The sequence below is a fragment of the Rhipicephalus microplus genome, chromosome 6 (genome assembly GCF_043290135.1).
Source record: "Rhipicephalus microplus isolate Deutch F79 chromosome 6, USDA_Rmic, whole genome shotgun sequence".
In the NCBI taxonomy this organism is placed as follows: Eukaryota; Metazoa; Arthropoda; class Arachnida; order Ixodida; family Ixodidae; genus Rhipicephalus; species Rhipicephalus microplus.
In genome coordinates, this window is record NC_134705.1 from 187,505,122 (window position 1) to 187,527,877 (window position 22,756).

At 44.3% G+C, this 22,756-nt stretch overlaps 1 protein-coding gene across 1 annotated transcript; it reads right to left on the reverse strand.

The window, feature by feature from the left end:
- Positions 1-1,207: 1,207 nt before the first annotated feature.
- LOC119166993 (solute carrier family 25 member 32) lies at positions 1,208-22,663 on the reverse strand. Its single transcript, XM_037418394.2, has 7 exons — positions 22,214-22,663; positions 14,979-15,132; positions 12,526-12,614; positions 7,482-7,648; positions 4,540-4,653; positions 2,191-2,336; positions 1,208-1,783 (listed from the first exon to the last, which is right to left on the reverse strand). Exons 1-7 carry the CDS (start codon positions 22,374-22,376, stop codon positions 1,660-1,662), a joined length of 957 nt encoding a protein of 318 aa, XP_037274291.2. The 5' UTR covers positions 22,377-22,663; the 3' UTR covers positions 1,208-1,659.
- Positions 22,664-22,756: the final 93 nt, after the last annotated feature.

Genomic DNA, 22,756 nt, shown 5'->3' on the forward strand with positions numbered 1-22,756 from the left:
CATATGTGCGCAGTGAAATGATATAGGACAATCTTGGTTCTAATACGGCATACTGTCACACTTAGAGCTGCTGGTGCTGCTTGCGTATCAGCCCTGACATTGCTTTTGAAAACATGAATACGAGTACATGTACGTACTGGCTAAAGCTCGCTTCTTTTCACGACAAGTATGGCGTGGATACAGTTCACCAAAGCTTGCCATGGTGAACAAGAACTGAAGGGTGAAGGGCACCATAAAAAACGGAGGTACGCGAAGTGTTCGGTGGTATGTCGCTGCAAGAGAACACCTCCAAGTCTTTTGCGCTATCTCCCCCAATGCCATAATGATAGATCAAGAATGGTAATAGAGAATGATGCATATTTTTACGAACTCTCATGATGAAGCTGGACTCAAATGGCAGAACAGACACTTGATGCACTGTGACACCAGGCAAGCTAACTTCAGCGCTGCTATTTACGGACTGAATGCTCGTTGTACGTTTTTTGGAATTGTGCGCATTTGTCGTCACAGTGCAGTGCACGTTATTGCGTTTACGAAGATTTACCCCAGGAGTGTGCGTCACAGATTCAGGCAATTCGAAGGTTGGACAATAAGCATGCGACACACACAGACAGGCACTGTGTCCCATCATCTGAATCCAGCTTTTACAAACAATGCTTCGATGATAGGCATGAAGATACAGAAAGATGGTGCAGGTCGTCTGCACGTGCGAAAAATGGGAGTTGCGGAAAGTAGATGGAAGTGAGAGATGAAAGCGTTAAAGAGAATAGAGAGCAACAATAGTTTAGTTTTGAACAGCTAACGGTGTTAGTGAGTGAACAACATCAAAAGTGACAGAATGGAAGGAGAACTTGCAAGCGCGTGGGGCGACAGTGAAGGCCCTGTAACAATGCTCCCGACGTGCAGTCAACAGTAACAAAAAAGAAAACAAGCAGAGGAGGCACAGGCAGCTTCGCCGAAGGTGGGGGCAAAAGAAATGAAACAATCGTCGACGGAACCCACAACAGCCCTGGGCTCTTCGGTCCTGTCGGATGCAACGCTTGATTTTTATCACAAAAACACCCACCTCCATTCCTCATTTGGACCCTAGTTTTCAAAAGTGGGCATTTGGCACAGCCATTACTTTCGTTTGCTCGCGCGCAGAAGCTCTGCACCATCAGCAGTTGCAAAAGAACGCGTCAAAGACAGTCGATGCGTTGGAGCTTCGCTAATGTTTGCTTGTAGGCATAAAACGAAAATGCCTGCTAATACAGCCTTGTCTCGGTGGCTGCTCCCATAAAAAAGATGCACTGGTTGGGGCATGGCTGCCATCGAAACTGACAAAAACTTTGTTAGCGTTGTCTGTTGCCAATGCTAGCAGATGATGCTGGACATCCACTCCAAATGAGCTTATTGCAACCTATTAGAGCAGTGTGCCCAACAACACACACACAACGCCAAGCCCCAAACGATGCGAGAAATTCTGCATCGGACAGAACCCAAGAGCCACGTGTCGCAACAACAGTGCAGGCATGCAACGAATGCGGAGTGAAGCCATCAGCAACAGCCCCGAGCGCGCCTTCAGCGGGCCTCGTCCATGGTGTTGGCAACCCTGTCAGCCTCGAGCGAATCGCAGATGGCGATGCCCTCTCCCGGGGGCTCGTTGTCGGTCTGTGCACACTAGGAGCCTCGCTCGGGCAGGGGAGCCAGCTTCTCGTACATGAGGAACACAATGCAGATGTTCGGGGTCACGTGGAGGAAGTAAGCCGTGACGCCCTTGTAGAAACCTCGCAGGCCCTCATACCTGCAGAGCACATTGAGTGCCAACTGCGGTCAGTGTCGGTGATCACAGGCCTTAAATAATGAAAGGATGAATTGACCACTTGGTGGGTTAATTTCGGCTGCTTGGTACACCGTAAGAAAATGCGAAATGAAACAATGCTACATGTTCACATGTATTGACAAAAAGCATATAGACAAGTATGGATGCACACGTCAAGCCCTCATTGTTATCTCTGTCACACAACAATTGGACCATCTCCTATGCTAGGTAGGGTCGATCAAAAAATCACGGTGCTAAGGCACTCCTTGATTATACACGGCTAACCGCAGCGCTAAGGTACCAACTGACCATATGAAGCTAATCACCGAGCACTAACTGACGGACCATTCATAGCTAACTGCACAACTAGACTTCAACTGCACACTCACCGAAAGGTTCGCATGACGACTTCCTTGAGGCCCTCGTAATTCTGGTGTTGGTCCTGGAGGCGTGCTCTCATTAGCTGATATGGGTAAGTGACACTAGCAGAGAGCAGTTTGGAGAGCGCAGCAAACGTCAGGTACTCAAGTGTGCCCTGGAAACAAGATGAGGGCACAACTGTTGACTGTCTTGCTGGGTTGCACCTCTACTAATTTTTACTAATAAGGTAGTACATAAAACGGGCAAATTAGAACATAATCAATTATGGTGCAAAAAACATTCAGGACTAGAAAGTACATGACACACTGTCTAATGAGAGTGCTTGTGTCAATAATTAGGCAGCGCTTCTTTGATGCCCTTTCTTCTAGTCCGGAGTCTTGCTTGCACGGGCCATTTAAAGTAATTTTTCCGAACAATGTGCTCAGGAATAAATCTGTGCCAGAATATGTGGTGTGCAGCGGCAGTGGTTGGCCAAACTCCACTGCTGCTGTTGTGGCATTGTACAGTGGTGCATCATTTATGTGCAATGTCGTTCGCTGTTCGTGGGCCAGAGTTCATTTTGAAGCAATGCCTGCCTGCAACACTGTAGACTGCTCAAGCTGACTGGGAAGGTCCTCAATGAAGACGTTTCACGAGAAGGTACCCCAAAATAATAACAAAGTTTTGCTCATTTTACTGGGAAATAAGCACTGAGGTATGTGGAAATCGCCTGCACTTTTGTGAGCTCCCTAACAAAAGGAACTCGGAGGGCGGCAGGCTCAGCGTAATTCTTCGCTGCTGCCATATGCTGGAAATACAGCTAGTTAGTACGTTGCACGCCCCCTGTGCCCGATTTTGTGGCAGCGGGTCCACTGTGCAATGTGCCATCGATGTAGAATCAACAGCATTAGTGTCGCAAAAATCAATAAACACCTTCACGTTTCTTTGCAAACGCAGGTGCCACAATGCATGTGCTCATTTTGAACTACCCTATTAGAAAACCCAGGGGCGCTGTCCCAGAGCTATACATAATTATTGGACCAGTGTGGCACTGGGTACTGGGAGTCTCGCACACTGCACGACACACGGGCAACACTGGCATGCGGCACACCCCTTTTAGGGCCGAAATCGGGCTTTTGAAAACTCTGGTCATGGCCAGATCATAATTGGGCTATAAACGAGCACTGTGAAAAGTGATGGCGACAACATAACAGAAGATAGTTAATTCAATTGTTATGTTTTGTCCAGGATCAGAATGTCGATCTGGCATGTTTTGTCGAAAAACATGTTGGCATAACCACCAATGTGAGCGGCATTCAACTTTCATTGAACTTCCAAGCAAACTTCTATGCGCGCAAGCTTGAACATACGTGGGTGCACCGAGTTCAGCAGATGACGGTTGGCCCCTTCCGGAAGGGAGTGATCATTTTGAAAGCTCACACTGAGGCTTTTCTTTATTTTAGTCTGTTTATTTAACTACAACTATTATACACAGTGTCTATGAGAACAAGCACATCTGATTCAAACAGCCCTTTTGATTTATGTCAGCTATCAGCCAATAAGCTTTTCCAAAGTCAGATGACAGACGCCTGTCCACCGACTAGAGAGAACCGGTCGCCGGTTGAAAACAGATCAACTGGGAAAGCAGACTTTGCGCTCTGCTTCTAACCTATAAGCGTTGCGCACGGCTGCAATATTTAGCTCAGCAGTTCAAAGCCATGTCTGCTTCCCACAGGAGGAGTATTTTCAACAAACATGAGGGCGATTTCGTGAACACTTTACCCTCAACCGAAAGCACAATAACAAGCAGTTATTTTTTAGTTTTTTGAAGTCCTGTTCAATCCAAATTGCACACAGTGACTAGAAATCTAATCCGCGACCTAACAACCATCAGCTGAAACACAGTGCCGCTGATATAGCAAGTAATTTAAGAATGCCCTGTAATTGACGTGACAATGAGACACATATGTTATTCAAACATGTTTCCATTTACTAGAGTGTGCATTATTTCAACACCATCAAAGTGCACAACATTCGCTCTCAAAAAATGCGCTATACATTTCTGCAGCTGTACTCGTCTACGAAAAGGCATTGTTACCAAATCACCATATGCTGACCCAAAAAAACCAGCTGTTAGAGGCTATTTTTTTTCTACATTACCCCAGTAATGAGATGAACGTTACATTCCAAGCCAGTTTCTGAATGCTGCAAGTTGAGCAAACACCAATTTGCAGAAAGATCCGGCCTGGTGGAAGTTTTTTTGTAAACTAGCACCTTCCAAGCGTGCGGCTTGTGGGTTTGGCACTCGCAGTGATTTCGCATTGTTTGCAAACAGGGGGGTCTATAACACGGTACTAACTAGCAAAAGCACTGCATACCAGTTTGGCGTGTGGAGAGATGTTGAAGCGACTGCAGTACGCCTTCTTCATTTCCTCGTACACCATGAACTGCAGTGCTCCATGGGATACGTTGAACATGCCTGGCACAAATCCCTGCAACAAACAGAAAGGAGCAGTTTGTGACGAGAGCCTTATAGTCTGCATTATAGTTATGATTTCTTCATCACCATAAGCCCGACTACGCCCACTGCAGGGTAAATGCCTCTCCCATGTTCCACAAGTCAACTCTTCCCTGTGCTTGCTGCTGCCACTTTATACCAGCAAACTTCCTTATCTCATCTGCCCACCTAACTTACTGTCTCCCCCTCACCTGCTTGCCTTCTCTGGGAATCCATTCAGTTACCCTTAATAACCAGCGCTTATCCTGCCTACGCGCTACGGGCCTGGCTCATGTCCATTTGTTCTTCTTGATTTCAACAATGATATGACCCACTCTGCTCTCTTCTTGTCTCCTAAGGTTACACCTATCATTTTCCTTTTCACCGTGTGCTGCCTTTCCTCGACTTAAGCTGAACCCTTTTTGTAAGCCTTCGGGTTTCTGCTCAGTAGGTAAGTACCGGCAAGATACAGCTGTTACATACCTTCCCCTTCAGAGATAGTGGCAATCTACCAGTCATGATTTTCGAATGCTTGCCAAATGTGCTCCCGTCCATTCTTACTCTTCTAGTTACTTCCATCTTGTACTTCGGCTTTGCGGTTGCTGCCTGTTCTAAGTATATGTACTCTTTTACGACTTCCAGTGCACTGCTACTTAGCTCAATGCGCCGTTCTGTTCCGTGATTGTTGTACATTACCTTCTGTAGGTTTATTTTAAAAACTACCTTTCTGCTCTCCTTGTCTCGTTCAGTAATCATGAATTACAATTCGCCCCTCAAGTTACTCAGCATTGTAATGTCATCGGTGAAGCGCAGGTTTTAAGTTTTATCCCCAACTCTTCCCATTCTAGGCCTCTGAAAACCCCCAGTAAGCACATGTTAAGTAGCATTGGGGCGATCGTATCCCCTTGTCTTAAACCTTTCTTTATCGGTATTCTGTTGCTTTCTTTATAGAGCACCATGGTGGCAGTTGATTCTCTGTAGATTTCTTCTAAGATGTTTATATATGTTTTGTCAACGCCAATTTCTCACTGTCAGCATGACGGCTGATATCTCCACTAAATCAAATGCCTTCTCGTAATCTATGAAGGCATTCGAGAGTATTGCCTCCTACATAGTGGTTGGGTGTACTGTGAGCATCTTTCCATCCCCTTATTGATAGTATGAATGTGGTCAATCGTTGAGTAGCCTGTGCAAAATCCTGCTTGATCCTTTGGTTGACTGAGTTATAATGTGTTCTTGATTCTGTTACCAATCACCTTTGTTAATGGTTTTCATACAACAGAGAGCAAGCTGATAGGCCTGAAATTCTTCAAGTCCATGCCGTCCCCTTTCTTATTAAGATGATGTTTGCATTCTTCCAAGATTCTGGTACTATTCCCGTCAGGAGACACCTCGTAAACAGAGTGGTTATTTTTTTCTAACACGATCTGCTCTCAGTCTTTCCCAGATCGGATGTTACCTGATCCTCAGCAGCAGCTTTGCCTCTTTGCATTCCCTCCAAGGCTTTCCCGACTACTTCTGTCATTACTGGTGGGATGTCACCTGTGTTACTGCCAATTCTTGCATTATGGTCGAGGTTCTGCCGGCTACTGTACAGATCTCTGAAAAACTCGTCCACTACTTTAAATCATCTTAACTATGGTTTAAAGGGTTTTAACTACATAACTGCACAATCATTACACTGTCGTGGAGCACATACAATATAACCCATATGACACCAATTTCCGCGCCACAGCTTTATTAAAGGAGGAGGAAATCAAGGTGAAAGTTGCACACTATTTAATATTTTTTACAGATATTTCCAAAAGTGATGTCAGATGCATTAAAGTATTTTTCACTTTTCATATTTTTGCTGTCATGGTCAACAGAAGAAAGAGTGAGCACCGGCACTGGGGGGAGGGGGGATGAGAGAGGAGTTGCAATTACTTTAATGCATTCAGAGGCTTAATGCAGAAATGACTGTCTGTGCCACCTAGTGGTGAACAGTCTGCTGTCGAGATCATAGCTTAGGAAGTGCACTCGATTGAGTAATGGTCCCACAACAGCAGACAGCTCTCCATTAGACGGCATTTTCGGCACATGCCTGCATGGCTTAACTATATTGAAGTCGACAGTACACGGCTTTGTCACATTTTCCCTTTTCTGTACACACATACGAGTTTCCCAACGGTGTCATGTTCAAATACATTGGAGTCCTCTCGTAAATGGGACAGTTTCGTCATAGATATCACAGTTTGTCACATGAGACAGAAGTATGGCCACAAGGTTCATTTCAGTGCATGTTTTCAAATGGTACTGGTATCGATGGTTCTCTTGCATTTACTCCACTTAACTTGTGAAATGAAATATTTGTATTTACTAAAATTCCGATTGCTTCGAATGATTTATGTCCACATATTGCCTCAGCACGCTGCATCATGATCTTCAGTGGGACCAGCAACAGGCACCCGAGAGTGTTGCCTCCTAAATCAGTATCATCTATTACCTTTGACTTATGCTTTGCATTACAAAAAAAAAAAAAAAAAGAAAGAGAAGAACTTATATTTTGAAGCAAACAGCTTTTCATGCAATTACACCTGTGACACCTTGGATGAGAACAAAAAAAAAACAGCAGACGAATTCAATAATGAATATTCATTTGTTTTCGAGGTGACCTGTACGAATATGGAGAGATGCATGTCGATTCCACAACACTGTTTTCCCATTAATTGCTGCTTACCACTCATACCAATGCTAATCTATAACAGTCCTTCTGGATCCCAATGGTGTCTCGCAGCCGTTCATTTCAAGAATAGTGCACCACAGGGGGCTGTGCTTCCTTACCCTGTAGAGGCCAGTGACCCCTTCGTACTTGTAGACCTTCTGAAATGCGTCCAGCATGCCAGAGTAACGGCGGGTGGCCGGCAAGTCCATGTGGTGGTCAGCGTACTGCAGGCACATGCGAGTCTTTACCATGGTGATCGGGTTGGTGATGACTAGCGTCAGCAGCCCTGCAATGACACAATCGTGGCCCATCTTACCCAGATGGCGAAAAAATTTGAAGTGAGAGTGTGCTAGCAAAGTACAACAACCATTGAAAAAAATGAGGTTCAAACTGAATGAGACTGATGATCATTCCGTAAAATTGCGTAGCATATGTTAACCTGTGAAAATCAAGACTAGAAAAAATTGTGCAGATGCATCACGTGTGGTTGTGGTTGGGTTAATGAGTTCTTGTGTACTTTCTCAAACACACAATGTAAACAATTTTGCAATGAAGACAGTATGTACTTCAAAATTGAGAATCTGCAATAGCCAAGCAAATAGCAAAGTTAATAAGCGTTGCAGTGAGCATGAAAAAACAGACAAGAGCAGCATCAGTGAAGAACTTCGGACAAACAGTCATGTGGAGCTGCGCCGAGCAATTAATTTCAAAACATTGAATGTAAGCTAGATTGTGTACCAAAGTGCCAAATTGGCAACAATTAGTGTGATGTACAAAACACCTCAAAAAACAAAATTGGCTTTAGGGTAAAGGGCCCCAAAGCACCCAGAGGTCAAAATGCAGTTGTACAATGCACATACGGCTGCAAAAATTGTTTGAAATGGCCCTGTATTAAGGGGGCAGACTGGTCTTTGGAACCAAAAAGCGACGAAAAATTCATTTTTTAAAATCGACATATTCGGTTCCTGCAAGTATTTTTCTATCTCTCTGCAAATTTTCACACACCAGGAAGTGGTAATTTTTTTGTGATGTCATTCCAACTGTCCAGATTCTTGGTGCTGTTAACATGCAGAACCTGCAAAAAAATGGAGAACCTATTCGTTGGCTCGTCCCTACTCCTGGCCAAAGTGTCCCTTCTCACTGTGCAAGATGGATAAGCTGGTAGCAGGGGTACTTGCAGGTCGACACCAAGTTTCTGCCGATGCAAACATGGCCAGATTTTTCCGGCGACATCACAACCAACCAATAATGGAGATACCCAAAGGCCCAGCGTGGAGCGCATGAGCATTTTGCAATTTTGTAGCGTGCCTGCAGTGCTGCCATGTTTGGCACAGTTGACCGCAACTGCATTTTCAACCTGATGTGCACATGTAGGTTAACTGTTAACTAATATGTTGGAAGTGGCTCAAACCCCCTTAAGGTCAATTTGTGTTCAAAATGAAAAAAAAAATGTTCCCTCTGTGTATACAGGTTTAAAGCTATAAGAAGAGATTAATAAGAACACTCAAAGAAGATTGAAGTCACACCTTTCCTTGAAATAAAATTACTCATGACTCCTTCTAAGGACTTGGGCAGGGGGACAAGGGCACTTCTCCCAACAGACTTGAAAAACAACTACTAGGGCCACAACAAGTCAATTTGATGAAGCAAGCCCCATGACGTCAAAACATTAGAGCTGTCAAAGTGCAAAGCTCAGCTGTATTCAGTTCAAACCAGCTCAAGGCTTCTTCCACAGATTAGACTCGGACAGGAAGACTGTCCCCAACGGATAAGCAATGTGGCCTACCACCCGCAGGGAGATAAGCACGGAATATTCCGAAATGCTCACTCAGATCTCCTTCCGACAGGGCACAAAAAAAAAACAAGATGTCACACTTTGTGCGCGAGATATTACGCCACTCGAGCCGTGCAAAAAGTTAACAGCACGTCTCGCGCAAAATGTTGACAGTCTCTCCAGAGGTGCGACGAGATAGCATATCTGCCAAACCCAGCATGAAAAAAAAAAACGTCGCCACTTGACGTGTGCTGCTTGTTAGGAAAAGTTGGAACACATATCCAAAGGGCATCCGGATGTGAGCGAGCCTAATGCAATGGCTGGCCACAATTGCAGCAGACAGGAAAAGATAGAGAAACGAGCGTTGCGCATGTGTGCAAACGAAACCTACATAAACACAATACAAGGCCTCCAAGAAGAAGAAGCTACACCAGACTGGGGTTTTGAAACTTACCCAAAAGCACACTTTTAATTTATACAGTCAAGCCTGCATATATTGAAGTTACATATAAAGTATACATCAAGTTACCTATTCATAAAAGATTTTCTTGTGATTGCTTTCAAACTCAATATATATCTGGGTTGAATAGTATATTACCCCTGTCACACGTGGCAACATAGGTACACTTTGAGCGAGTGACACTCACTAAGTGTCATTTTGTTCGTACGCTGCTACACAAAAAAGCAAAGTGTGGTACTTTGGAAATGATGGCTGTGGCAATTGGCGGACTTGTAGCGCAACATGTATTTGGTACCAGTGGCACATGCCATCACAAATGACGAGAGAACGGTTTACCTGCACATGGGCAAGTGCGCGCATCCCCTTAGCAAATGTGGCCGCAAACTGCCCGAGGGTGAGAGTGGCGAGGTTTATTCATTGTATTATGCTTGTTCTAATACATGACAGCATTGCTAATAATGAAAACAATGGCTTAAAAATGCTACAAGCACCACTTCAGACAACAGTGTATTTTTGTGCAAACCACTGCTACCGAGGCTCGACACTGTCGCAGCGAAGCGAGGTTGACGAACACACTTGCCGGAAAGTGTACTTTGCAACGAGTGACGCAAAACTTTCCCATGTAATAGCGTGCGAATGACACTCGCGCCGAAGTGCACTTGCTCAAAGTGCACTCAAGTTGCCACGTGTAGCAGCGCTATAACCAATGGAGGCAAAGTGATGTTTTGTCAAAGGTGGACTTTACGGACTAACATTTAGGCTAAAAGGGGTGCTTAGTAAGCGAGCGACAGTTTAATTTTTAAACCACCCGAGCTTTTTAGACGTGAAGTTACATTCAAGCGCAAAGTGTTAGTTCTTTGGCACGATGTTGCACAATATTGGGTGGAAGAGTGGAGCTCCATGGCAACCGAGTAAGATTACAACAGGTTGAAGCTTCTAGTATTATGCTTGAATTTCAAAACTTTAAACACTTGAACCCCTTTACATGAGACGAGCACTAAGAAGCAATTCGTGTCTTTTATAAGAGGTGTACTGCCTCAGAAGCAGCGTACCAATTTTAACGTGGGAACACTGGTGTCTCTTATAGCCACTTCTCTGTTGCATCAGTGTCTCGTAATAACTAATAAGTGCAGATTTCAAGTGCTCTTCAGGCAAGCTGCAAGGTAGTACAGAAAATTTTGTTGCCTTGACAGTTCCAGCAATTGCGGAAAGCCATTTCTAAATTTATGCCCTGGAGTTTCGAAATACATAATCAGAAATCGAATGAAGTGTACAACGATGTGGTCACATTTTAGCGGTATGGTGAACAGAATGTTATCAAGTATTGCACAGCAAAGTTAACATTACATGGGCAATGAAATGGATGTGCTAATTGGTCTACTTTTGATCCAAATGCAATTAATAAATGTTTGATACTCATAGCATAAAAAGAAACTACACTTGAAGTTACTTCATTAAAAAAAATATGCTTCACTATTAACGTCAGTTTTACTGCTGTTTAACAAAAAGCTATCTCACTTGCACACAGGCCAAACAACTATTTATAACTATACAACATAAAACAAAGTCGTGTCGGCCAGGTCCCAGCTTGCTTTACAAAGGGCAACCTGGCAGCCATATTACAAAAGTTTAGAGGAGATACCTGTAGTTATTTCGGTCAATGGCCTTGGGTGCTTCACAATGCCTAGGTCAACTGGTGAAATTCCAGCCAGTCATATTACCCATGCGACACATAAGGCCACTTTCACTGGCTTGCAGTTTCCCAAAGTGCTGACATGCTTTGCGGCACAGGAAAGCACAAATAAGCTGGATAGCGAACAATGCGAGGAAATGCGCGACGCTGTACAGTGCAAACATGATTCTGTTTAAACATGTTTACACTGTCACTGTGAATTGTTGCACAACTTCAAGACAGACAGAATAAATGCACTGTCTGCGACAAAGGCGAGCCAATCTTTCGCAGCGAGTGCCACCAACTTGGCCAATGTTGACTTTTGCTGCTGTACAGGTAAACCTACAAAGTTCGTATTCAAACAACGTTGTGGCGAAATTCCTTAAAGTGGTACCGACACGAAAATTTTCAGTTATTTTTCTTTTGCCCCCGATAAAATATCAAGACCTTAAGAGCCCAGAAAAAGTACTGCTAAGCATACTATGTATCCTGAAAAGTTGATTGCATCTTTTACAAAGGCGGTTTCAGTTCCTACTGATCCTGGCCACGACAGCCAAATTTTCGGTGGAGGCGAAAGTGCTTAATTTGTGTGCTTAGATTTAGGGGAGCATAAAAGAAGCCCAGGTGGTCAAAATTTCCGGAGCCCTCCACTACAGTGTCTCCCAATTATATGGTGGTTTTGGGTTGTTAAGCACCAACAATTATGTTTATTATTGGTTCCTACTGTACCACGCCGTCACGACACAGTACGAGCTTCCAGTCACCAGCCTTCCATGAACCAACCTTCTGCCGAAGCATCCCTTTACAAGCTGCACTTTGGAATGAATAAAGTGACCACTTAATTATCTGATGCTGCTAATATGCAAGATCATATTCATTACCTGAATGCTGTACCCTTTTGTTCAAAAACAAATGTAGCATAGATTTAGTCTTGCTTACATTCAGCTTTATGCATTCTTAGATGGTAATTCACATTACCGGCGTTCTTTTCCGAAATTTGTAGATCAAAATATGGTTCTTGTTATTTCTGCTTGAAAAGAAGAAAAAAGCCTGCTCCCTAAATTGCGTTTGACTTTCTATACGATGCTTAACACTAGAAGTGTTATACGCACTGTCTGAAGTTTCTTGCATGTGCGTATAACAGGGTAACATTGCAAAATGTTTACCCTTCATGACGCTTTCCCAAGAACGAGCGTGCGACCCGGTGAACGGCATCTAGTGCACGCGCCTACTGCACGGTACTGGGTGGCAACTCACCAGACTCTGCAGCTGCCATCATGTGCCTGCCAGGACCGAGCTGTTTGTCAGGGCTGCCGTCCAACATCCACGACTTGATGGAATTGTAGCTGCACGGAACAGGTTGCAATGTATCATTTATGACAATCAAATATAAGTGAGCGGATAACTTTTTTCTTTTTGCAATGTTTCTACGCTTGCGAAAAGGCCTGAACACCTATACAGGAAGTCTCACCACTATCCCAAAGTACACAACAGAAAATTGGCCTACTTCGTTCTTATGCGGCACTTATCCCAACAAGGCCGGGAAGCAGAAGTAGGTCGACAGAAATAACCCACACGCTGCTAATTTTGACAACCAAAACCCTGCCCACACCAGCCAAGTTTCGACAAGTGGACTTTACTTTTTCAAGGCTGCAACCCATTTAGTTCACATGTTCCTCCTGTATGCCCATGTATTTGTGTGTGCGTGCACACACGTATGTGTATGCATGTAATATATGTCTCATAAAATTTGCGCACACTTACTTCTATTGTACTTATGTTATGTATACACAATTTAGGTAGACCTCAGCAGGCACCATCAAAATCCATTACATCATCGAAGCCTGCTACTAAAACATTACGGACGTGTCCCTTGTTGTGATGTTCCCATTACTTTAGTGCATTACCTTGCTTATAAGGTCTTGTCTCAAAACAACAACCCAAATACCTTCCCAGCATATGCTTAAATTTCATGTTGTATCATGCGCGTGCTCATCAGAGTTCTAGTTTTGTGGCACCTATATACTGCAAGCCAGATAATAGAAAAAAAAGCATGTGGTCAAAGTTACACCAACACTTCATGGAATACCACAGCAAGAATACGAAAATTACAATGCCCTGCAGTTTTATAACATAAAAAAACAACTTAATACATCCACAACTGTGTGCAGGAATCAAACCCGTGACATTGCATTCGGCAGGAAAATGCATTAAGCATGAAACCTTGGCTCGGAATAAACAATCCTGTTCAGTCACGCATAACAGAACGAGGCGAGGGAGCAGTCTGAAACACTGCCAAGCTAATGAACGTGACTTAAGACATCTGGCTGACACCTGAACGAGCAACTGTACCAAAGGCCGAAGCATAGAATGTCGGTTAGTTTCCGACACCTGGAGCAGACACAGATATCTATCAAATTCTGACACACACTGCTGAAAGTTAAAAGAGAAGTCTTCTGTGCTATACAACTGTGCTCGACACGCCGACCTTGACATCATCAATTGCAAAATACGGATACGAGCTCCGAGGCAAAGGTGCTTAAAGGGACGGAAAGGACTAGTAGAAATACACGAGAGAAAAAAAAGTTACATGAATGTTGGAAGTGTTCGGCGCAAAATTAATTGCAGTACAGTTTAAAAGTCTTCATAAATGTATAACAGTTTTCCCAAGCACTTGGGTAATGACAAGCTCGACCTGTAGTATTTTTTTTATCCACTTAATCAATGTCGGAGAGACTAACGAGGCCAGCTGGACGCTTTGCATGCGACAAACAACACGTTACTGGAATCTGTGGGGGTACAACCTCCCCCCCCCCTACGAGGGGTGAGCGAGAGGCTTCACCCGATAATGACGTCTCGAACAAGCAACGATGCCTCGGTTGTAAACAACGAACCCATTCCACGGGTGACTGCACAGCAGAGGTGAGGCGTTGTTTACGGCAAAGCGTCTTAACCGTGCAGTGATTCTGCTTTGACAATGCACAACCGAATCCAGCCATGAAGTTTACGAGCAACAGTATTGCTGGCTGTAAACTTGCACTCCGAACATTTCAGACATTTTGCATGCAGTCTCTGAATGACTAGCAACAATGACTATTCCTATGCATTTCACTTTCAAAAGTTGTGCTTTCTTTGGGTCGCCCTCGTAAAGCATAGCTGCGTGTAATTAGAGAGCAGTAGGTGAATCCATTAACACTTTGAAGACAAAGTATGTATGGTTTAATGTATCGATTCCATAGAAGTCAGTCGTATGCAGTATTGCTTGTACAGTCAAGTAGGATTCCCAAATGCAATGCAAAAAAAAAAACACCAATTTGAAAAAACGTAGATTTAGTTAATAATAGTGAATTTCTGAGAAGCTCATTGCAACAGCCGTCACTAAAATCTTTCATGGCATTATTAACATGAACAAATGTAAAACAAACTGTGCTTATTAACATCAAGGTCTGGACTAGTCAGTACTTGCTTCAAAGCACAAGGCATTAACAGCGAAAAAAATTTTTTTTCCATACGGTTAATGCCTTGTGAATTTTGCTAGTTTGCAGTGTGCCATTCACTTTTCAAAGTGAAAATTTTGTCAATTGGTCCTTCGTTACGTCCTGGCTATGAGCAATAATACATCGAAACCAAGTGTGTAAGGCAAAGCTAGTTGTACGGGTTATGTAGGTATTCATTGTGCCGGCATAAATTAATGACTGTTTGGAACTTACAAGAGGAAGTAGAGGCCCCAGGAAGTGCCAGCACCCCAACAGTTTGGTGCCACACCGCGGTAGAGACCCCGGATTCCTTCTTCCCTGATGATGGTCGAGACAGCATTGAAGATGCCCTGGTATTGCGGTCGGCTCTTCAGTTGTCCATCATTAACTGTAAAAAAATTATGGCAGACGAGATAAAGCAAAGTGCATCATTTCTTGAGAGCTAGAGCAATAAAATGCATGTTGCCGTACAGATGAGAAAAGTGCAAGGCAAATTAGGAAAGGAAAAAAATATATTTAGAGACGACTATCACATTTGGCACAATGCACATTATACTGCGGGGAGGCAAGGATGATAAATGTGTTGTAACAATGCCAATGCTGAAGTGAACGCTTATGTTGCTAATGCCAGAACTGTAGTAACTGCACAGTGTGTAACAATGTTGAAAAGATAATGTTATATTTGTGGTTTTAAGTCCCGAAACCATGATACGAGCTGAGGGCAGGCTTCAAAAATCTTGAACATCTGCCGTTCTTTAAAGTGCACTTGGGCTTCCAGCACTTCGCCTTATCTAAATACGGCCATCGTTACTGTGACCGAACCCACAACCTTCAGCATAGCAGCCGAACACCATAGCCGCTGCTCCACTGTGGCAGACGATGTTGAAGAGAAAAGTTCCGCTTTTTTTTTTTCTCAACACAGAAATATAAATTTGGACATATTGACTATACATGCATATCCAAGCTTTTGTATATACAAAAGGTACAAGGATTTTCAAATAGAACAAAATGAAAAGAAAAGAATTAGTTTTAAACAAGGCAAGCAGGATGAAATGTGCACATAGACAATGACATACGACAACTAGCATTGCATACTCAATGACCAGGTTCATTATCAGCACTGTCTCCTCAACGTTCAATCATGAGCTGACGTGATCAAAACAATAGTGACGCTGCAACTCTCCATGTCATGTTCTTGTGCCCTGTTGCCAACACCACAAGTTGGATGGCAAACTGTCACAAACAGAACCCTTGCCTCACGACGAGATATCCTTGGCGTGTGAGCTGTCATGGATCAGCTGCGCATGCAAACTCGCGATTTATCCGCCATGATGAACAGACAGAACATCTCGACAAGCTCAAACGCGAGAAAACTGAATCAAGGATGGAAACAGAAGAAAAAACAAAAAAGCCAGCTCAAGGTCGGCAGACTCCTTGAACGGAAGCAGGAGAGACTAGGAAGCTATGTTCTGTTTAACAGGAATTCCGTTTATTGATAGGTAAACTGTGGTGTAGGATTCAAGTGTGGAACCAGTCCTGGTAAACAGAGTGATGCAGTGATTCCATTTAATAACAGATCTCCGTTAACTGAGAGTGTTGTACACGCAGCAGTGTCTGCACGTGGCATACTAGGCACCTTAAGGACAACTTGATATGTGGGCAAACCATACATTTATTATTTTTTTTTATCTTTTACTAAGGGCTTCAAGCTTTCAGTTGAGATTTCAGACAAAGTTTAGTGCATATCACCGGGTCATGTTTTATCAAATTTCCAATTGTCAGAGATTCAGTCTTTCTTTGGGTGCTTTAAATGGTGAAATATGGAAACAAACACGTTAAACCACACAAAAACTAGTCCTAGACGAGATGAGATACTTTATTAAGGTGACATGACAATAATGGATTTCCTCAACACTCACTGTTTTTACACTAAGCATTACAGCTTGCTCTTGCATGTAATATGGAGAAATGTCAGCCCCACTTCGAAAGTTCGGATTTTACATACTAAAATAAAAGGGTGGATACTTGTTGACTTCAAATTTTATTCAATTTAGGTTAGAATCATTACACTCTAGATAAAAACAATAAATAACGTCCCTTATGCTTTTGTTGGCTTAATTGTCAGCTGGATTCATAGATTGTTATAGTAGAAAGTTTAGAAACACATTACTATAATCAAATCAGTAACATCAGTGCCCTCCTTTCTAGTAATGACCAAGCAAATAAATTGCACTTTCAGAAGTTGATATTTTTTGCAGTCGTAGTAGCACTGAACAAAACTCCCAAATGTTAGGATCAACCCACATCAATTTTTTTTTTCTGTAAATGTTTCCCAATGCTCTTTTTTGCAGATTAAACGAATGACACTTCAACACTAACCAAATGGTATATAAGCTGCACAACCTGATCCTCAACTTATCAAATGTGTTGAAGGCCCCTAAACCACTCAAAGATGAGAAATTAGTTTTTTTCTGGCCTTGACTACCCTTCCTACAGGTGTCACCTCCCTGCCACTCATTTTTTTTTTATAAAACCCATGCAGGATGTGAGCCCTGAGCTTATCAGGATGTTTGGAGTTTGCAGCTACACGCTTATCTCCACTTGCACTGCCAAAAATGCACATAACAAAGTGAAATTGGTTGGATTGCGAGACAAGGCAGATTGCATTGGAAAGCAGGGTAGAAGATAATTTACCATGGACATCCCTCGTACATGAACCGATTGAGATCTTACTTTCTTGTGACACCACGCAAGCAGATTGCTGGTGGCCTGAATTGTGCCAAAAAGGCGGCAAATGCCAGGAGAATAAAACACGTTCTTTTTTTTGCATTTTCAATGGTTGTTCAGAGGTCCTTTAAGAATTGCAGCTTGTAAAACCAGCCCGAGAATAGAAAAGCAGTTCACATCTTCCTTTCTAAAAAGGCAGTAGCAATGAAGATATGCTGTGCTCTCCCAACTCGGTATCAGCCAGATAGACCCTGCTGCATATCAGCGGGATACCACACTCAAGGCCTTCGGCTTCAGCGCGTTTGCGATAAAGGCAGGATTTGACACACTTCCAAATCTAGATTAATTCGTAATACGCTCCACGCAGTCTACACGGCAGCATTTACATACGCGAAAGCGAAGTCTAGGCTGAGGATAGCACCAGGTGTGACACAATTATTATACATACACAATTAAGAACACCTGACTGTCGGGCTAGTCAATTTAAATACACTACTCCTGCTTGACGTAGTGTATAAGCATGAACAATTTGAACAAGGATGAAGCCAAAGACAAGGACAATGGTTCCTCGAGTATTCTTCTTAATTACATGCACCTTTTTTTTTTTTTTCGTTGGCATTCTTGAGCTACACCTATAACACTTGTTTTGTTATCCTGGGTCAAAATGGAAATAACAGGTGTTCCCATTTTCGTTGATTTGAAACTTCAATTGCGGCAAATTTTATTTGAGAGTAGCCATTGCAATGCGCAAAATCATTCAATGCAATTCAGCTGTGCACCCCCATTGTTCAATGTGCAAATCATTCAATGCAATTCAGCTGTGTACCTACATTGTTTTATTACACCAGCAAACATAAACACTAATTTGTAAGCATTATCCAGTCAATCAGTCAACCATAGCCGATGCTGGTAGAATGATAGCAGGAGTAATTCATTGATTTGTGGGGTTTAACGTCCCAAAACCACCATATGATTATGAGAGACGCCGTAGTGGAGGGCTCCGGAAATTTCGACCACCTGGGGTTCTTTAACGTGCACCCAAATCTGAGCACAAGGGCCTACAACATTTCCGCCTCCATCGGAAATGCAGCCGCCGCAGCCGGGATTTGAACCCACGACCTGCGGGTCAGCAGCCGAGTACCTTAGCCACTAGACCACCGCGGAGGGGCTGATAGCAGGAGTAGTAGACTTTAAACTATGCACTTATTTCCCGAGAATAATTGACGTAGTGTATTTATTCCATCCGGACTATAGTTTTAGATGACACTTTTATGTCTCTTTTATATAACTTGCCATCTCTTTTCCCCAAGATTCGTGCAAGGAAAGTTTCTGCAACGCTGCGCTTTCACCCCATAATTTATGACATGAATAGTATTGCGAGGGCCATCACTAACTCAACATCTGCCTTATTCTTAACTTTCGTAATGGCGGCATTTCAAGCCAATTAGGAAGTCCTTGGCAGCCCCCTCGGCCAATGAGAGTTGACCAATGGCGGATTCAGAATAACACCTGCTGCATAAAGAGTTTGGAAACAAAAACCGGTTGTCAGATGGATGACATCCCAGTGCAATTAATCGATGACGTTTTAGAAAGAAACAAAAAAACAACTGCGCTTTCATATTTTAAACCATTCACAAACGTCATGCTGACGTGACGCGAACAAGAAATAATTGGCACGCTTATTCTCCATATGTGAATGTGATGCGCAGCGTTTTTCGCTTTGAAGGACGGGGTGCGATGCTTTTACACTTTTCCACCCACTGTTATTTTACGTACCCAGGTGTTCGAAATTTCCGGAGCCCTTCACTACGGCGTCTCTCATAATCGTATGGCGGTTTTTGGGACGTTAAACCCCACATATCAATCAATCGTGTTATTTTACGTACGTCACAGTGCTGGAAGTTGATTAGCATGCACGCAGAATCGAACCCACGACTTTCTAAAAGCTCGATCAGCCGCCTAAAGGTAAACGAACTCGGCGAAATATACAGCGAGACTTCACAGTTAATCGTGCAGTACGTTTGGTACTTTGTTTCGACGCGAGTTGGTTTCTTTTTCCGAACATTTCGTTCCGTGCGACATCTAAACATTTGATATTCTCGACCGTCATAGATGACGTCAGCACTAGCTGCGTTCTTGCGTGTGCGCAAAGAGCGCGTAGCACTTTTTTTTTTTCTCCGCTTTCGGAAAACACTCGGGGCATAATCCGTAGCGGTAAACTTCAAAGCAGACCAACATTACAGTTGGTGACGTTTTCTTCGACGTTTCTACAACGCTTTGTTTATTCGTTATATAGATTTTTTTTTCCTTCTGGGGTACGTAGAGGGGCTATAAACACGCAATCATCCACAAGCCCTCGATCCTTTTAGACAACTCAAAAGCATAAAACATCGCCAGACGGTGCTATGACGCTATCGCAATTTCCGTCACAAGTAAAAACCGAATATATATACACATACTCGTACTGAAGTGCATAGGAAGCAAACATGCAACCAGAGAAAGACCCTCGAGCAAAAACTTCCAAGACAGTGCGAAAACACTATCGCAATTTCCCGTCACGAACAAGAAGACGGGGAAGTAGGGGGGGGGGGAGTCACTGATAAACGCTGCACAAACGAAAAATATTAGGCACTACGACCACCGTGCGAGCGATTGTGCGATAAGCTGCCACGCGACTACAGCCTAACCGCTCAAAGCAAAGAAATAACAAACGCGCCACCTTTTATCACCAAGGGCGCAGGCGCAGCTACAGACAGCTGTAGAGAAGGGATCGACGAAGACAGTGACGTCACGATTACGTCACAAACGGCTCGCCGTCGACCTGACCTTGAATCGAAGCCAAAGCCCTCCCTCGCTCGCCGGGAAACGCGTGCGGCAGCAGTGCAAAAAAACTAAAATAAAGAAAACCTACAATGTCGGTCTCGTGTGGTGCTGGGCTGAGCGAACCACTGCAAAGAGTTCCTACAATAGTTTTGGGCGACTTCCCAAGCTGTTGGGTCTAAGAAGCTGCCGCGGTGTGTTTCGCCGCAGAAGACGCGGCCAAAGATCTGCTGGATTTATGGAACAATGCCGTGCAACTACGGTACGAAGTAGTACTTCCTGCTTAGGCAAGATTAAATCGAGCTAGCGGCAGTCGGTCCAAGCCATGCGACTGCGATCGCGGATGCTGCTTATTATAACGGTATTGTAACAGCCACCTGCGGATGCTACTGCAGCTGGTTATGCGGTAGATCAAATGAAAAAAAAAAAAAACGATAAATCAACCTGTTTAATTTCCGTTCTATAAGCAAGGATATGGACATGTCAAGCAGACGGTTCTTTTGAAAAAACCACTGTTTCTAGCAGACGACAGCAACTGCAGGCATATGTATCGATCGTCTGCAAGCGCAAGGCCGCTGCGTATGGATTGCTGTGAGAAAGCCACCGCAGGCTGCTGCAAACTTGTCACTGCAGTCACAGCGATTGCGTTGCGAATGCAAGGGACAATCAATCAATCGATGACGTAGCCGCACTGGCCATACTCAAAAGAGCGTCAGTCAGCTTCAGGACCAAACGCGGAAGTTCCGTGTTGCAGACGACAACGCTACGCCTGTAAAGCACAGATGTGTTGGCGTCACAATGTCACGAGGTTGTGGCAGACGAAAGCAAGTTCACTCGTTTGTGGTAGACCGAAAGAACTTCGTAACACTTCGCCTGGATCAGCGCCAAAAGAATAGTGGAAGGGATGACGCAATCAGTGCGGAGAAGCTACAGCCAGGGATAGATAGGGGTGATGCTTGGCAGGCAGCAACAGTAGCGAGGCTCGCTATTTGCTAAAGTCGCGAGGTCTGTGGCACTTCGGGGAAGTTATTTTCAAAACCTATCCCCCCTCCCACACGTCTCCTCTCTTTCGGTCACACCTATTTTTCTTCTGTTCCTTTTGCGTCCAACAGCGCGCGGCCCAACGCTCTCTCTCTTCCACGAAATCACATCGTCACGACCGCTATTTTTTGATGCCGCTATAAACCTGTTTGTCAACTAAAAGGACGCTCACTTCTTTCGCTAGTGTTGTAGTTTAGCTACGTTATCCGCGCGGAAACGTAAACAAGAGCTGCCAAGAACAGCATGAAAACTCACTGCGCGCGAAGTTAGCGAATGAATGGAGAGACAGAAAACGGTGTCATAGAGCGCGGTGTCCTTCGGTCAGAACGATTCACTCGGACAGAATTCACAAACCTAACCAGCACAAGGTCTTCACGCTTGTGCAACGTTCACTTAATGCATTGGTCCTTGCGACGCGGGCAGTCAGTGCGTGCTGCGCGCAATACGAATGGTGCGTGTCTGTCATTGCGATGATTACAGGCAACAAGCGGATACATTTTTTTTTTTCCTCACCGTGGCTAGCCTAGCTCGGTGGAAGAACCTGTCAAAACCAGTTCAGGCTGGAACCACTGTGATAGCCCTCTATCGCCGGTTGCGGCGAGAATGGGAAAACGCGCGCGCTACCTGCCCAAATATCCTCACATGAACGTCGACGATAGGGAGCTAAGTTAGGTTTGAATCGAGTGGGGGAAAGGAAGCAAAACGAAGAAAAGACCGCGGCGAGCGGATCTTCACAGAGTACTTGGACAAAGCTTCCTTGTGATTTTTCAGAACTACACGGAGCAGACGATGCTGTGAATTAGGTATGTTCGTGAACGGGGATACCGAGAAGGGTTCGCGCTGTGCGCGTTTCAGGGTGAAAGGAATCGGCCGCGACTTACCGGCCAGTCGGATCTTGAGCAGGTCTAGCGGATGCAGCACGAGGGTCGAAGTGACACCGCCAGAAATGCCGGCTATGAGATGTTCGTAGCGTACCTGGGGCAACACGAGGCTCACGGAAGTGCGCCAGCGACGGTCGTGGCTAGCCGCTGTCGATTCCTTCATGGTCGAAGCGGTGGGCTTGTGGGACGTCAAATGAGCAAAAAAACCCCGACGTTGTACTTGTAAAAGTGTTGCGATAGAAGACTTGTCGATGGGTCAGCTCGGTCCGCACGGTTTGGTCAGAGAAAAGCAACGCCGCATAGTGCGGTACGGTCGCCGAATACCAGCGCCGTACGAGAACGATCGACAAACGAGGAGCGCTGCTTCGAATGAATGGAGGAACTCTTGTTTCGTGTGCGCCACCACACGCGATTGCCTCTCCGGATCCCCACGAAGCACGCTCCGTACGGAGAAATCGTTCCCTTCTTTTTGCGGCGCCCTCACTCGTTTTCACGCGAATGAATGCCCTACACCTGTGTTCCCAGCGGCGTACTAGGCCTGTC

Excerpts from the sequence above, each read along its gene's own strand:
- LOC119166993 (XM_037418394.2), bottom strand. The coding sequence starts at position 22,376 with ATGAAGGAATCGACAGCGGCTAGCCACGACCGTCGCTGGCGCACTTCC. Across the intron at positions 12,615-14,978 it reads TGGGGCCTCTACTTCCTCTT|CTACAATTCCATCAAGTCGT; the intron begins GTAAGTTCCAAA and ends TGTTCCGTGCAG. Across the intron at positions 4,654-7,481 it reads GGGTCACTGGCCTCTACAGG|GGATTTGTGCCAGGCATGTT; the intron begins GTAAGGAAGCAC and ends TGTTTGTTGCAG.